This window comes from Corvus cornix, chromosome 4 (genome assembly GCF_000738735.6).
Source record: "Corvus cornix cornix isolate S_Up_H32 chromosome 4, ASM73873v5, whole genome shotgun sequence".
Classification (NCBI taxonomy): domain Eukaryota; kingdom Metazoa; phylum Chordata; class Aves; order Passeriformes; family Corvidae; genus Corvus; species Corvus cornix.
In genome coordinates, this window is record NC_046334.1 from 55,177,781 (window position 1) to 55,191,397 (window position 13,617).

Genomic DNA, 13,617 nt, shown 5'->3' on the forward strand with positions numbered 1-13,617 from the left:
CAAAGACTACAACGGGATCTGCACTGATAACTGATCACTGCGCAATTAAGCTTAACCTCCTACCAGTGATGGTCCCCCAGAGGAACTCTCTGAAATTCAAATGAAGAGATTTTGAGCTAGACCAAATGGTTAACAGCAGGGTGAGGAACAATGTTTGAAGGAAAAAGATAAGAAAAAAACCCCTAACAGTTAACAACCCATAATCTGTTTTAAGACTTTTAAAGAACATGGCATGGGAGACGCAGATAGTGTATCTGTCACTAGAGGAGAGGGAAGTAGGGTAAAATGCCACCTACAGAAGTGTGTAAATACATCAGATACTGGGGGGGGGGAAGTGCAAAATTTGCCTGAATAGAATAAATAGCGCAGAGGTCAGGCTATGCTGGAGTATAGAGTCAGAATTAGAATGCACTAAGAAGATGAAACATGCAATGTGAAATTGCTTAAAATTTTAGAAGTGAGATGCTTTGAACACTGACCCCTCAGACAAAGGGAAATTCAAGAATGATGGTGAAGTGGCAAGGAATTTTATGCTTTAATTGTTGCTGTCTGAAAAGCTGAAATAAATTCTTAAGCCACATGAGTTTTGTGGGTGACTGATGAGCAGCCTAAACAGGATGAAGTCTGAAAGAAAATACTGGAGCAATCTGAGAAACAGATCATTGTGAACATAGTGAACACCTTGTTTCTGATCTGCTTTCCATATTTTGTTGCTGGGAATCTTCATGCTGTATTTTTACCTGGTTCAGGGCAGGCTGAAAGGCTCTTTGATCTCATTTGGGACAGAGCTGCCTGTCACAAATGTTCCTCTGGATTATGAATCCTTGGCTAGCCTTCTTTTGGACAAAGTCAACTCACATTAAAAAGCTGAGCTTCTACTATGCTCGAGTGTGTTTCACAGGATTCCATACTCAAGCCACAGTTGTTTTCTCAACAAGCAGAATGGCCAAAGGATTCCATGGGTATTACTAAACGGTGTTTTCTTCCTTGGAGTGTCAGGTGAGGGGGAGTGAAGACTTTCAGCAGGCTTCTGATCAGAGTTCTGCCACAAAACTGTGTCTAGTCTTTTCCAGTGATGGCTGTGGGCTGTTATGATTACTGGATGGTGCTCAACAAAGTACCCTCCCTCCCAGCTATGCTGTGGAAAAAAACACAGTTTTTCTTAAAAGTTAAAAACATGTATTTTTATATGAAACAAAACAGTTATTCCGGAAAAATAAACCCATCTACATTTTATTTGCTTTACATTTACAATCAGCTGAGTTTTGTGGTATCAGTGTTAGCTGATGAGGACAATGTTCCCCTTGTCAGAGGTTCGCGCTCGAGGTACTGGGTCTGCAAGCAGGATAAGGCATACTCAAGGACCGGGGTCAACGTAATCCAATCTATTTCCGCTAGTTTCCTGGAAAATAATTTTAAATCATTGTATTTTGCACGACCTCGCCGCGTCCGATTGAGCAATTTGGCGGCGGCTTAGGGGCCGTCAGTGCTACCCTTCCTCAGGGCGGGAGGGTCCCCGGTGCGCCGGGGCGCCTGTGCGGGGCTGCGGCGGGAGCGGGCGGGCGGGGTCCCGGGGCCGCTCCTGTGATCACCGATACGCTAAGAAAAGAAAAAAAAATCCGCTTTTCTCCCTCTCCTTGCAGACGGGTGCTGAGGCAAACACCCCCCAAAGGAGAAAGCAGGGGAAATCGCACCTGTCAGGACGGCTCTGAGGAGAAGTTTCCCGTCGGTTTTCCCACCCCTTCCTCTCGGGTGCCCGCGGCCGGGCTGCGGCGCCGGGGCCCAGCCTGCGCCGGCACGGCTGTGAACCGAGCGACAACTTTGGCGCCGCGGGGCTGCGCGGCATAGCACGGCACGGCACGGCGGGGCTGGGCGCGGGGCGGGGCGCGGAGGCCGGGCCGCGGCCGGGAGGGCGGGCCCGCCCGCGGCGGCGCTGCCCCGGCGCGGCGGGGGAGGACGCGCGTCGCCACTTGCCCGCTCCTTCCCCGCCGCGGTGCGGCCGCAGGTCCCGCAGGCGCCCCCTCGTTCCCGTGCGCACGGGCTGCGCTGCCGAGCGGGGACAGGCGGGCGGGTGGGGATGGCGAGGGCGCCCGGCGCTGGTGATCCAGTGCCGGGGTCTGTAGCGCGGCCCGTCCCCGGCGGCGGCGGAGTGAGCGCGCGCACGTGACCGGCCCCGGCCCCTCGGTGCCGCCGCGAACGGCCGCGCTCACACACTCACAGACACACGCGGTACCCGCGCCTCCATCCACCCATCCATCCATCCATCTATCTAGCCAGCCAGCTAGCCAGCCCCGCTCCCCCGCACGCACCGCGCCGGCCGCCGCCAGCGCGAAGCTGTCGGCACCACTCCGCGGGGGCAGCGCCGGCGGCGGCAGCGACCGCGCAAGAAGCAAGAGTTTGCGAGGACTGCTCGTGCGTTCCCGAAGAGGTTTTGCGCCCAGAGGATGGCTGGCTGCGGGCTGTCGGAAGACGCTTGCTTCTCATCCTTCTTTTACAACTACACCTCCTCCTGGGAGACCTCCTACAACCAGGTAAGAGGTGGCCGCCGCTGCGCCCGCCCGGCTCCTCGGGGGAAAACGAAGGTGGTGCCAGTGTGTGCAGGAAGGGTCTGGAAGTGCTTCTGTTCAGCGCGTGTGTGTGTTGCGGATGGGGGGATTAAATCAGCCGAAGAAAGAAATGAGAGAGCCTCTTTCCCGTGTGCCTTTCAGCCCCCTTCCCTCCGCCGCCGCTCCTCCTGTGAGGAGAGCTCAGGAGCGTGAGCCGTAGCCCGCGGAGGGCTGTGTGTTGCCTGGGAGCAACTCGGGGCTCAGCCGGGCAACTCGGTCGGAGTGCCCCGAGCCTGCCCTCGGCGGCACTGAGGGACCGCGCTGAGGCAACCGGGCGAGTTTGCCGGGTGGGGGGAGCAGGATGCGAGTGACAGGCTGCGTGCGAGAGGGACCCCCCCGCACCCGCTTCCTCCTCCCCCAGAAATGGCTGCATATGCATTCAGATCCATAATTTCGAATCCTGCCTAGGTGAAAATAGTTCGGCTCACCCGTCTCTCCCTCTGATTCACCCCCGATCCCCCCTCCATGCACTTAACTTTGATGACTGTGCAATGCGGAGCGCGCAGCCGGGTAACGCCGGCCGGGTCTGTCCCTCCCGCCCGCGCCGGGGCTCGGGCAGCGGGGGGCGGCTGGCGAGGCGGTGGGGGAGAGCGGGGGGAAACCAGAAATCGCGCCTCAGAGGTAGAGAGCTATTCTGGGAGCCTCCGAAGCGCCTTTAATTAAATAACTGTTGTAGTCTGCTGCCCCCGCTGCTTGTCTGGTGAAAGTCTACAGGCAACTGTCATTTATAAACTACACCGGTGTGTGTGCGTGCGTGCGTGGGGAAGGGGTTTTCTGGCGCTGGCGTGACAGAAAAAGTTGGGCAGCGGATGGAAGCGGCCGCAGAGCGGACGAGAAGCGCCCCGGGCTGTGCGGGCGGCGGTGCCCGCGGGGGGCGGGAGAGCCGGGGGGATGAGGGGGGTCACCTCCCCGCTTCCTCCCTGCGGGGGACGGAGCCCGCTCAGCTCAGGGGGTAACGTGCACCCCTACAGCCCCAGTTTCCAGGAGACTGAGCCCCCAAGCTAGCAGTCTAAGGCTAAGACTAACAGTCTGAGGTTACACCTCACGGCGAGGCGGCGGGAAGCCGCGCGCACCTCCGTGCTCCAGGAGTTGCAAACGCCGAGCGGCGAGGAGCGGGGCCGCCCTTCGGCAGCGGCCGGCCGGGGAGCCCGGGCACGATGGGGCTCCGGAGCCCTGACAGCCTGCTCGTCCGAAGCAGCCGAATAAATAAATACCAATCTCTGTGTCCCGGGTGCGAGCGACCCCCGCCGGGCCCATCGCGGCAGGCGCCCGCCCCGTGCCGGGTACAGAAGCCTGCCGGGTGTGCCGCCCCGGCCGGGGAGAGCCTTCCCGGCGGGGAACAAGTGAGGCTGGCGTGCGCCGAGGAGAGGGGGCTCGTGTGGGGACCAGGCACACATCAAGCGTAAAGCCAGCGCCGAAACGCCTTCTCCCGGGCGCGCCGGAGCCCCTCTGGCTCGGCGAAGCCATCCGGAGCCCCTCTGGTAGCCGCGTGGCCGGCGGGGCGGGGGGCGGCGGGTGCGCGGGGACAGCGGCACTTGGCCGGTCCGTGACGGGGCCCGGAGGGCGCGGCCGGAGCCGGCGCTCGGAAGCGCGGCGGGGCTGCTCGGCTTCCGGGCCCCGGCACTCGGCGTGCCCGGGGCCGGCTCGGCGGGAGTTGGCGCCGAGCTCGCCGCTCGCAGGGGCTCGTGGTGGCGGGTGCGCCCGAGCCCGCGCGGGTGTGTGTTCCTCTGCACGTACCGAGGGCTCACACCGGTGCCAGTGTGCTCGCATGAGCACAGAACGTGCATTATCCTCTTGCTAAATACGAGCCCATGTAAGTTACTGGGATTTAAGAAGGGCTCATGCCTGGTATAAAAGGCAGGCAGTCACAGGAAAGACTTCTTTGAAACCATCAGAGGGGGAAAATGCTTAGGAACGCAGACAATAAAATCAGGTTTAAACCAGCTCCTTTATCTAAAGTTAGTTTCATTCTGTAGCGAAACAGTTCGGTGAAAGAATGTCATTGTGAAGTGATAGGTTCCCTTACATTCCCTTTCAGAAGAGCAAACCGTATCACAATGGAAGCAGGAAGAATTGCTGGCAAATCCGGAGTTGATCTATTCTAAATATCAGTGTTGAACTGTATCTAAGGGAAAACGCGGGAGATAATTCAGGATGCAGAAGGTCTATTTATAGCAGGACTATATAAACTGTAGGATATATACACAAAGTTGAATTAAATATGCATGATTAGGAAAGGTGTTTCGAAGGAGAAGGTGTAATCATTACATAGCATTACAACGGATGAACGGATGAGCTTGCAAGAGCTTCCAGGGTGAAGATGAGAAGAATTTTTAAGACACATACTCTTTCTGGTGCTCAAGGCTCCTTTCTATTTTCATCTTTTGCGTATTACGTTACCATTTATATCAGTCAAATTCATCAGCTGAGGATTAGCGGTAGATGTTAGTCTGAATATGAAATTAAAATGAATATGGGATTTTGCTGCAAATAGATTTTTCTTACAAGTTTTAACACTTAAAAAGGCAGACTTGGCTCAGACTTGACTGTCAGCCATATTAGTGTTTGTTTTTACCTGAATAGTGTTTAAAAAAAAAAAAAAAGCTTGCAAACCCTTTCTTCTTGCTAAATTTAGCAACGTCGCCGAAATAGAATTTGTTTTATTTAAAACAAAACAACAAACAGAAAAACTTTAAAACAAAGTGCTGAGATGAGAAGATGGGTTGACTACTGGAAAAACAGTTTTTTATTGCAAATCAATATGATGCACTCTCAACATCTTACACGAGGTAAAAGGATCCCTTGTATAATATCAGTAGCGGCTCAGCCATAGCTTACTGAAAGAATCTTTTCCTGGCATCTCAAGGCTTTAATGAGAGTATAAGTAATCAAAATAAGACTTCACAATGGAACCAGTCAGGTTAAAGAGAACAGTGACTTCTAGAAGAATAATATATTATCTGGCAGCTGTGAAAGGAGAGATACGATGTCTGCTTTATAATTCAGGGAGTTTGAGAGATGTGTTTCAACTTTTATATTTTTGGTGCATTATTGCCATTTGTTTTTAAGCACAAGCTTATATGTGTGATTTGTTGGTAATATTCTTGGAAGGAGCTTTTCCACTGCATATTAAATTCCAAAGTGCATCACAAAAAAGCTTGTATTGGAGAAGTCATGTCTAGAAACTTCATGACGTCTGTTTTGAATCAATTTCTGAGATAGTTTTCCAAAATATAAGGCTCCATATTAGTTACAAATAAGACTTTGCATCACTAAGGATAACTTCAAAAAGATTGGGTATTCTCCTGAAGCTTACTGTCTTTTTTTATAGTTATTGTAGTACAGGGACTTAACCATTGTGCTAAATTCGAGACTAGTCAAATTTGTAGACTTAAATCCTGAGAACTTTGAAGTGTGGTTGAATAAAATTACCTGTGTTGCATTGCTAGCATGTATAAAACTGAGATGAAGGACTATCCACCAGATTTCCTGTTGATTTTTTTCTCTATTCTTCATTTTTAGACTGTCACTCTACTTCTGGTTCTTTATTTTTGCTGGAACCTTCCTGAATGTGTCTTCTGGAAATTCTCTTTACATCTGTTTCTTAATTAGTAGTCATGAGTAAAGAACAGCTATTTTTAAGTACTGCAAAGAGGTATTCAGCCTTGCAAGAGCAATAATATTTTTTGCTATAACCTGTCTATGCTGAACTGGCAGCATTATTTGTATTAATTATTTTTCATTCTCCAGTTCAGAATTGGATATGTTGTTGTGTTACTAAACTGTGTGGTTGGGAAATGCTTGAAAATAATTTGAAATGTAGTTTGTGAATGAAATTCTATGACTAATGCATAAATCTGGATACTTATTTTAATTTGACCTCAAAATCCTTGCAGTATAGAAGTAAAATGAGGAGTATGCTGCTGCCTGATTGATGCCATTATTTCAGAGGTTTTTCCCTGCAACTCTCAGCTGTGGACTTAGCATCTGGCTCCATTTTCTTTGTCCTGTGTTTTCAAACATAGCAGTACATTATACAACATACTTGGAAAAATGTATTCCATGGGTGTGAGTAAGTCGGTGAAAGACAAAGCTAAAAGCCAACCTTTTGGGTTGCCTCTTTGTCTTTACATGAGCAGGGACAAAAGTGCCCTAATGTAGCTTTCTGACAGTATTTTTGGGGAGCTGAACTGACTGTAGTATATTTCTTTTATGCATTTTATTCTTTTAACTAGAGTAAGTCCATTGGCCACTTCTCAGGGGCTATGGATCAAAATACACTTTTTGACTTTTGTTTCCGTGGTTTCTGGATTTTTTTTTTTTATTTGAGTAGTAGAACTTGAAATCTGTGCAGGTTTGGAAATATGCTAGATTAATTTGTGTTAATGCCCTGCACGTGTATAGCATATACTGAGTGTGTCTGTGTATGAGTGTTGAATGAGAGATACCAATCTGTACAAGATTGGACAGTGCAGTTCAAGGTTTTTGAAGATCTTTTCCTTAAATGGAAAAAGACTCAGTCAATAGTTGTACATTATTTGGTGGTGAAACCCAATGGAGTAATACCACAATTCAACTGCAGTTACATGTTATCAGAGTCTGTAACATCTGTGCAAATTATAGAAGGCTTTCAAAACTAAATTAGTTAAGAAAAAAATGCAATCCTGGTTTAGTATTAACAGAAAATACTTGGTAATTTTAAAAAAGAGTGAGTCCTGGATTAGAAGTTTTCCTGACTTCTTTTGTTTGTGCATAAAGCTGAAAAAATAGCAGTAAAAATGAAAGTGAAACTGAAGACACCTATTTTCTTGACATCCCAGCAAAAGATAAATGATAGGATAATAAGAAAGATGTAGTTTATTAAAAACAGGTAATGGACATTATAAAAAATACTGTTAAACATGATTCTCTTTCTTTCAGAGATAAATGCCTAAATTGCTCATTCAACACAATAACTTTGAAAAGTGTATTCTGATGGCAGGTTCATCTAACAAAAAAAGCACGGTTTAAACTGGGAATGAACCATTTTCTCATGCCCCAGAGAAGACCAACTAAATAGTTAAACAGTAGAGCACAATAGCACAAGTTTAAAGCACACGCAGAAAATGGGCAAGATATTATTGTTGTATCTTATTTTAGAGGAAAACCTCATGTACAGATTGGGAGTTACAGTTATGGCCACAATGAACTAATGCAGTTCAGTGCTTTATACACAAGATGAGATTTTCAAAAATACAGTTTTGTTCACGAGAAAATGTCAGTAGTTCTAGCAATGTGTTCTGAAGGAGGAGGGCAGGGAGTTCTTAGCTGGTCAAATGTTCATGTGGTCTAAGCAGAAATGTAAAAGTGCAGGGTTTGCATTGGAATGAGAATGGGGTCATCCACCCTTTGTACTCATCATCAGGGAAGCAGAACCTTCTTCCAGAGAGACCATAGGAAATCAATGAGTACACTTTGCTAGTGTAGAGATAAATGTGTACTGCAGAAGGGTATTAAATATAAAAGGGCAGCAGTAAAATGATTTACTGCATGAGGCAGTGGAACTTTCTTTTGGTCACCTAAAAGGCAATTTTCATTTTTTGATAACATAATTATATTTTTTTAATACTAATAACTAAAAAAAGCTGGCAAATCAGCTATTTTACATGGATTTGAGCTATACAATGTAAGCTAGAAAAGGCTTGATGACAAATGGAAGCTTATTTACAAATATACACTTTTTAAAATATATTATCTGGACCTTATAATTTAGATCATAATGATCTGATCTGACTTACCAAAAGTTAATGGGTTTTTTAACGTTTTTTTCCTGAGGCAGTGTGGATGCTTGTGATCCAGTTTGTCTCGCCATGACCAGAAGGTATCACTGAGGGATACCAGCACAACGGATGCACATAGGAGAGAACCTGACGTACATTTAGGTGTAGAGGCTTAATGAAATGTGGAAGAGCAGGTGCACAGTCCTAATGTGTCGGTGATTTTTTAATTTCCTATGATGTGTCTGTTTGCTGTGTGAGCAAAGCTCCTTGTACATTTAAAACGTATAGGACTGTAAAACTGCTGAAAAGGATAGAAGCCAAATATTTCTACAGTATTTTTTGTCTCAGACTGTTCCCTACAAGTGGCAGTTAAGATTCTCCTTCTGCAACATAGCTGTGTGTTACTCTCTCCTCTCTAAAGGTAAAATTAAGGTGAAGAGAGATTAATAGCAGAGCGACCCTTGCTCTGGGTATAGCACTTGTGACACTGGTGCTAATTTTGGAAGGAGAAATTGGGTATTTGCGGTTCCACGTGAACTCACTGTGACCCAAAATGATGAGAGGTGTGTCTATGCTAGCACTTTCCTTGAAGGCAGGAGTGTGCTGTGTTCATCCCTACGCCTCTGTGCTTTGGTTAGTGTTGTAGGCCGATCTCGTTGCAATTGAACAGAATTCCTTTTGGATAAAGCTGGACTGCGAGATGTGTTCCAGGAGTACCCCTAGTGCATTTGAGCTACGAATTGATATTCAGCTAATGAGATGAGACCAGATCTAGGATGAAGTTAAATAATCAAGCCGTACCCTGAAGTGCGTGGTGCAGAGCATGTAGTGTAGATGTCGGCTCCTCGGCACCAGCTGTCTGACTCTTCCAGTTTTACAGTTCTGCAGTACTTGCTTGGGTAGACCCCCCCTGCATCCAGTTGAGTTTGCCTAGCAGAGAGTGCATGGAAGCCTGTATTTGGGAAGCTGGTTGGAGACTTGTGGCTAGAACGGGTCACCTGACATGCACCTTTATGTTGCAATCATAAAGCTATTATTCTTTCCCTCAAAAAGGGGTAGTTTGTGCTGGCATGAAGAGGAAAGGTTCGTTTGATCACTTGTAATATAACACATGAGCGAGTAAGAGGCACTGGTACTTTGGCTTGCAAAAGCTCTCCACATTTTTAACCCATTTTATTATTTGCAAGAGCAATTTAGTTCCTAATGTTAACAATGAGTGATTATGATTCTGTACTTCCGTTTACAGCACAAATTAGCATTTTGTTTTCCATTACAGCTTTTGAATGAGGAATTTAATGTATAATTTGCTGCAAATAGATGTTATCATCTCTTTGGATGTGAACAACCACATAAACTTGAGCAAATGATAAAAATGGAATCAATTACTTCTCAAATGGAAGTAGTTTACAAACCTTCACAAACAAAATGGCAATAGTTGGTGGTTATTGTAACAAATAATTAGGTTTTTTTTTAAACAACATTTATTGAATTCTATTGACAATTTACTAATTGCTTATAGAATATTTAATCATCCCCCTCACAAAATACATGCCAGAAAATGTATGGATTTTTTTAACTGTAGATTGCCTCTGTCCTTGTGTGGAGCTTTTCTCATACTGTTACAGGTATATTCGCCTGTACAGATGTTCCAGAAGGGTAGCACTGAACCACAAATCATGCTGCTGCTGATTACAGAGCTTCACAGTATTCTGGAATTAGTAGATTAGGATTGAAATTGTGGAGGAAGGAAGAATTAAGAGTATGTGTTGTAGACTGTATCCAAAGCCTTCTGAACGTGATGTGAATTTTTCTGCCACTTTTGACCTCGTGATCTATGTCCTGCTTATTAGAAAGATAAAGAAGAGAAGAGACATTATTACAGTTGCTAGAATGAGTGAATGCTGTCAGTCTCTACTGTAGGGGAAGGTAATATCTTATACTTTAATGAGTTTCCTAGTTTGAATTTCACAAAGAAAGTTTTCTGCTGTCAGTTGCTGCGATCTGTTTCTGTATTATACAGAGTTATTCATACTTGGAAAAATACCAATTCACAGACAAAGTCAGTGTGAGAAACAGTTCAGAATCGCGCTCAATCTCTTCCCATTGCAGAGACTTTCTCACATCACTAAAGGATGTAATCCAAATGTCATTTTCAACCCCTTCCTTTCAAAGAGGCTGTGTCTAAATTCTGATGATTTTCTGCATACTGGCTTGCATATCTGTTTATTTCTGATCCCCTAAAGCTCTGACCTTAAAGTCACCACCTATATCGTTTCCTGCCACTGTGAATTAATCAGCCTTTTTCTCACAGTCATCCCCAGTAACCCCATTGTATCCATCCATTCTGTACACAATATAAGCCCTGACTGGACATACTGTCTTGATTGCCCCTACCTACTCTCTTACCCTTATGTAGAAATACAAATTGAAGTCCATACTTTGTCTCATTTAGTACTTTAGATTTTACACCTCTTGTCCTTTTAAAGACTTTGCATAATTTAGTTTTTCCCTGCTTACTATTAATACCACCTCTTTTTGTTTATTATTGATGCTGGATTTGATGCTTGCTGGGTTGGTTCCCTGAACAAACACTTCGCTATCTCACACTTTCTCCTTTGACTTACTGAAGTCATGAGCCCATTGAGATCACGAAGGCTTTCATCTACCTGGTGTCTTGAAAGCCATTGTTGTCTAATTACTAAAAATGGGTATTTTTATTTTGCACTTGGAAAACTGTGGAACAAACTGACCAAACCCCCATTCATCACTCTGCTGCATTTCACTCTGTTCATTTGTTGCATGTTTCTTTAGGTTGGTGTCTGCTGCCATACTTGGATCAGTCTGTAGATCAGATAAACAATAGCTTTTTATTCTTCTCACAATTAAAAAAAGACTAATGATGTATTTTCTCATTTGCTTCACTCTACCAAACATTGAAGTAATTAAGGGAAAAAAAAAAGACAGAATGGGAAGAGTATGCTTGCAATTCAGGGCCCTGTATTCGGCCTTCTAGTCTTCTTTTGAGACCAGGGAGCTGATTGTTTAAGATGGAGCTTTTTCCTAATTTTATTTTTGAGGCAGCTGTTGGTTGTGATATTTTACTTTGTCTTCTCATTTTGACCAAAAGTCTGTTTATTTGTTTGGCCCTTTTTTTTTCTTTCAGAGCAAACTGACTTGGGCTAGAGCAGAACGTCAATGCTATGACACTGCATGTTTGCAGTGAACTTTTTTGAAGCTTACAATGTGTGTCTGGTGTAATGATTCCTGAAGGGCTGATTTGCACACATTTTAGGAATGTGTGCATGGCTTCATAAAACATATCTACAGTTGTCGCAGGCTCCCTGGACACAATGTCAGAGGTTTATTTGGATTGTAAAAACTCACAAACTCACTCCAACAAGATAATTTATTTCAACCATTTCTTTTCTTTTTCTGTTTCTTTTATACATTTTATTTTTTGAGCCAGCACATTGTGAATTGATGTATCTGCTAAACTTTGACTTGTCATTCATGATGCTTCTTACTATATCTGCCTGTTACCTCTCTGTCTCATAGTTTGCTTAGGCCTTGATCCAGCAGACCACTTAATTGCTCAACAGTAAACACTTGAAGTCAAGGGAAGTGCTTACAGGTTTAAAGTGAATGTGTGGTGTATTGGACTGGGGCCTTAGACAGCTGTATTTTGAGGACAGAGAACTTGGCTTCCATCTTGTTTGTCAAGTACTTGCCATGCTTTGGGAACATTACGAATGTTGATGGTAATTATGGTGGTGGGAGCAAGAAAGCAGTGAGGTGTTCAAGGAGACCTGGTCATGGTAAAGGAAATCTGCCAATTCTTCCTTGGCAGTTCAGTCTCTTTGTTTTTAAAATGCATTTACAAATAAAAGATGATTCCTCTTCTCCTAACCAAAAAGCTGTGTGATTAAATGAATAGGTGGTGCTCTAAAATGCAAAATTATGTCAGAAAGCCTTCCATGAAATGTACTTGAGAGTGGGAAACTCCAGGTTTAAAGAAAAGGGAAAAAAAAAGATGGCTGTAAACATGTAGTGGTAAAAAAAAAGAGATTGTAAGTAGGACATGCATACACTTTATTTAAGCCATGTGAAACAATGAGAAAATGAACTACTGACCAAATAAATTAGCAAAACAAAAGTAAGGTTGCACTCCCAGCCTTTTTTTATTTTCATCCAAAGACTGTTAATTGCTGGAGGATTAAAATAATTCATATTCAAGGATAGAAAGTGATTAACAATATGCAGAGCTTGGATGCTCCAGCTATACAAGAGACAGTGAAAGGAATACTTTTCTCTCTGTGTGATGTCAAAGCCAAAAGGGGGGGGGGCGGAGAAAAGGAGGGGGTTGTGGCTCTTTGATGTCACTTACAGAATAAAAATAATGCTGTAAAAGAAATGGCATAATCTTTTCCTATTTATCTAAGTCCTTTTTTTTTCCTAAGGAGTTAGGGCAGCATTGTTAATTGATTTTTCTGACGCTCATAATAACAGCTGTATTAAAAATAATTTACAAAGAATTTTTTTCCAGAAGCTGAGCCCTGCAGAATCTGTTGTAGCAAAGTGGTTAGAGAGTGGATTATTGTACATCACTGTTCTCACATAATTATAATCTGCTTGATTGGTAAAATGCATGTTGTGCTTTTGCATTGTCCATTTTCAACCAGTGGTGTCTTTCCTGTAAGATTTGCTGGTTTAATAGTAATAGCGTCAGGATCTCTCATGCCCTTTTCAGTATAAATAAAGGTTGTCCTAACAGCTGCTCAGATTGTGCTGGCATAGTAGCCATCTTTGCTGGAGTGTCAGTTTTTGGCTAGAGTATTTTAACACACTGGGGCTTTTCTGTGGTTACCACTGGTTGAATCATGTCCTGCTGTGAAAACAGATGTGTGGCTTTTTTGGGAAGTAAAGTTAATTAAGGAAGGTTTGTGAATTGGTTCTTTTTTAAATTAATACTTAATTTAAAAAATTTATTTACTGTGGGGTTAGAGGATACCTTTAGAAAAGAAATTGGTTTTTTTAATAAACATGAGCTTGGACAGATCAATACAAACAACATTATAAGGAAAATTTTGGTGATTTCCCTGCCAAAAAGAACCTTTCAATTGTACATTAACTTTAAAAACAATGTTAAAAATGAAAAGAAGAAATACTTACTCTTTGCAATGGTAACTAATAAAGTTGAGACAAAAAAGGTAAATAAAAATGACTAGTTTATCTTGGTGCATATTGTGTATGAA

At 44.2% G+C, this 13,617-nt stretch overlaps 1 protein-coding gene across 1 annotated transcript in view; it reads left to right on the forward strand.

Annotated features, from left to right (window-relative positions):
- The first annotated feature begins 2,011 nt into the window (after nucleotides 1–2,011).
- The window catches only part of PPARGC1A (PPARG coactivator 1 alpha), a 367,478-nt gene continuing 355,872 nt past the window's right edge, over nucleotides 2,012–13,617 (forward strand). The window contains exon 1 of the mRNA XM_039551129.1: nucleotides 2,012–2,531. Within this exon, the coding sequence (XP_039407063.1) occupies nucleotides 2,445–2,531 (87 nt within the window). The 5' untranslated portion in view covers nucleotides 2,012–2,444. The remainder of the gene's footprint in view (nucleotides 2,532–13,617) is intronic.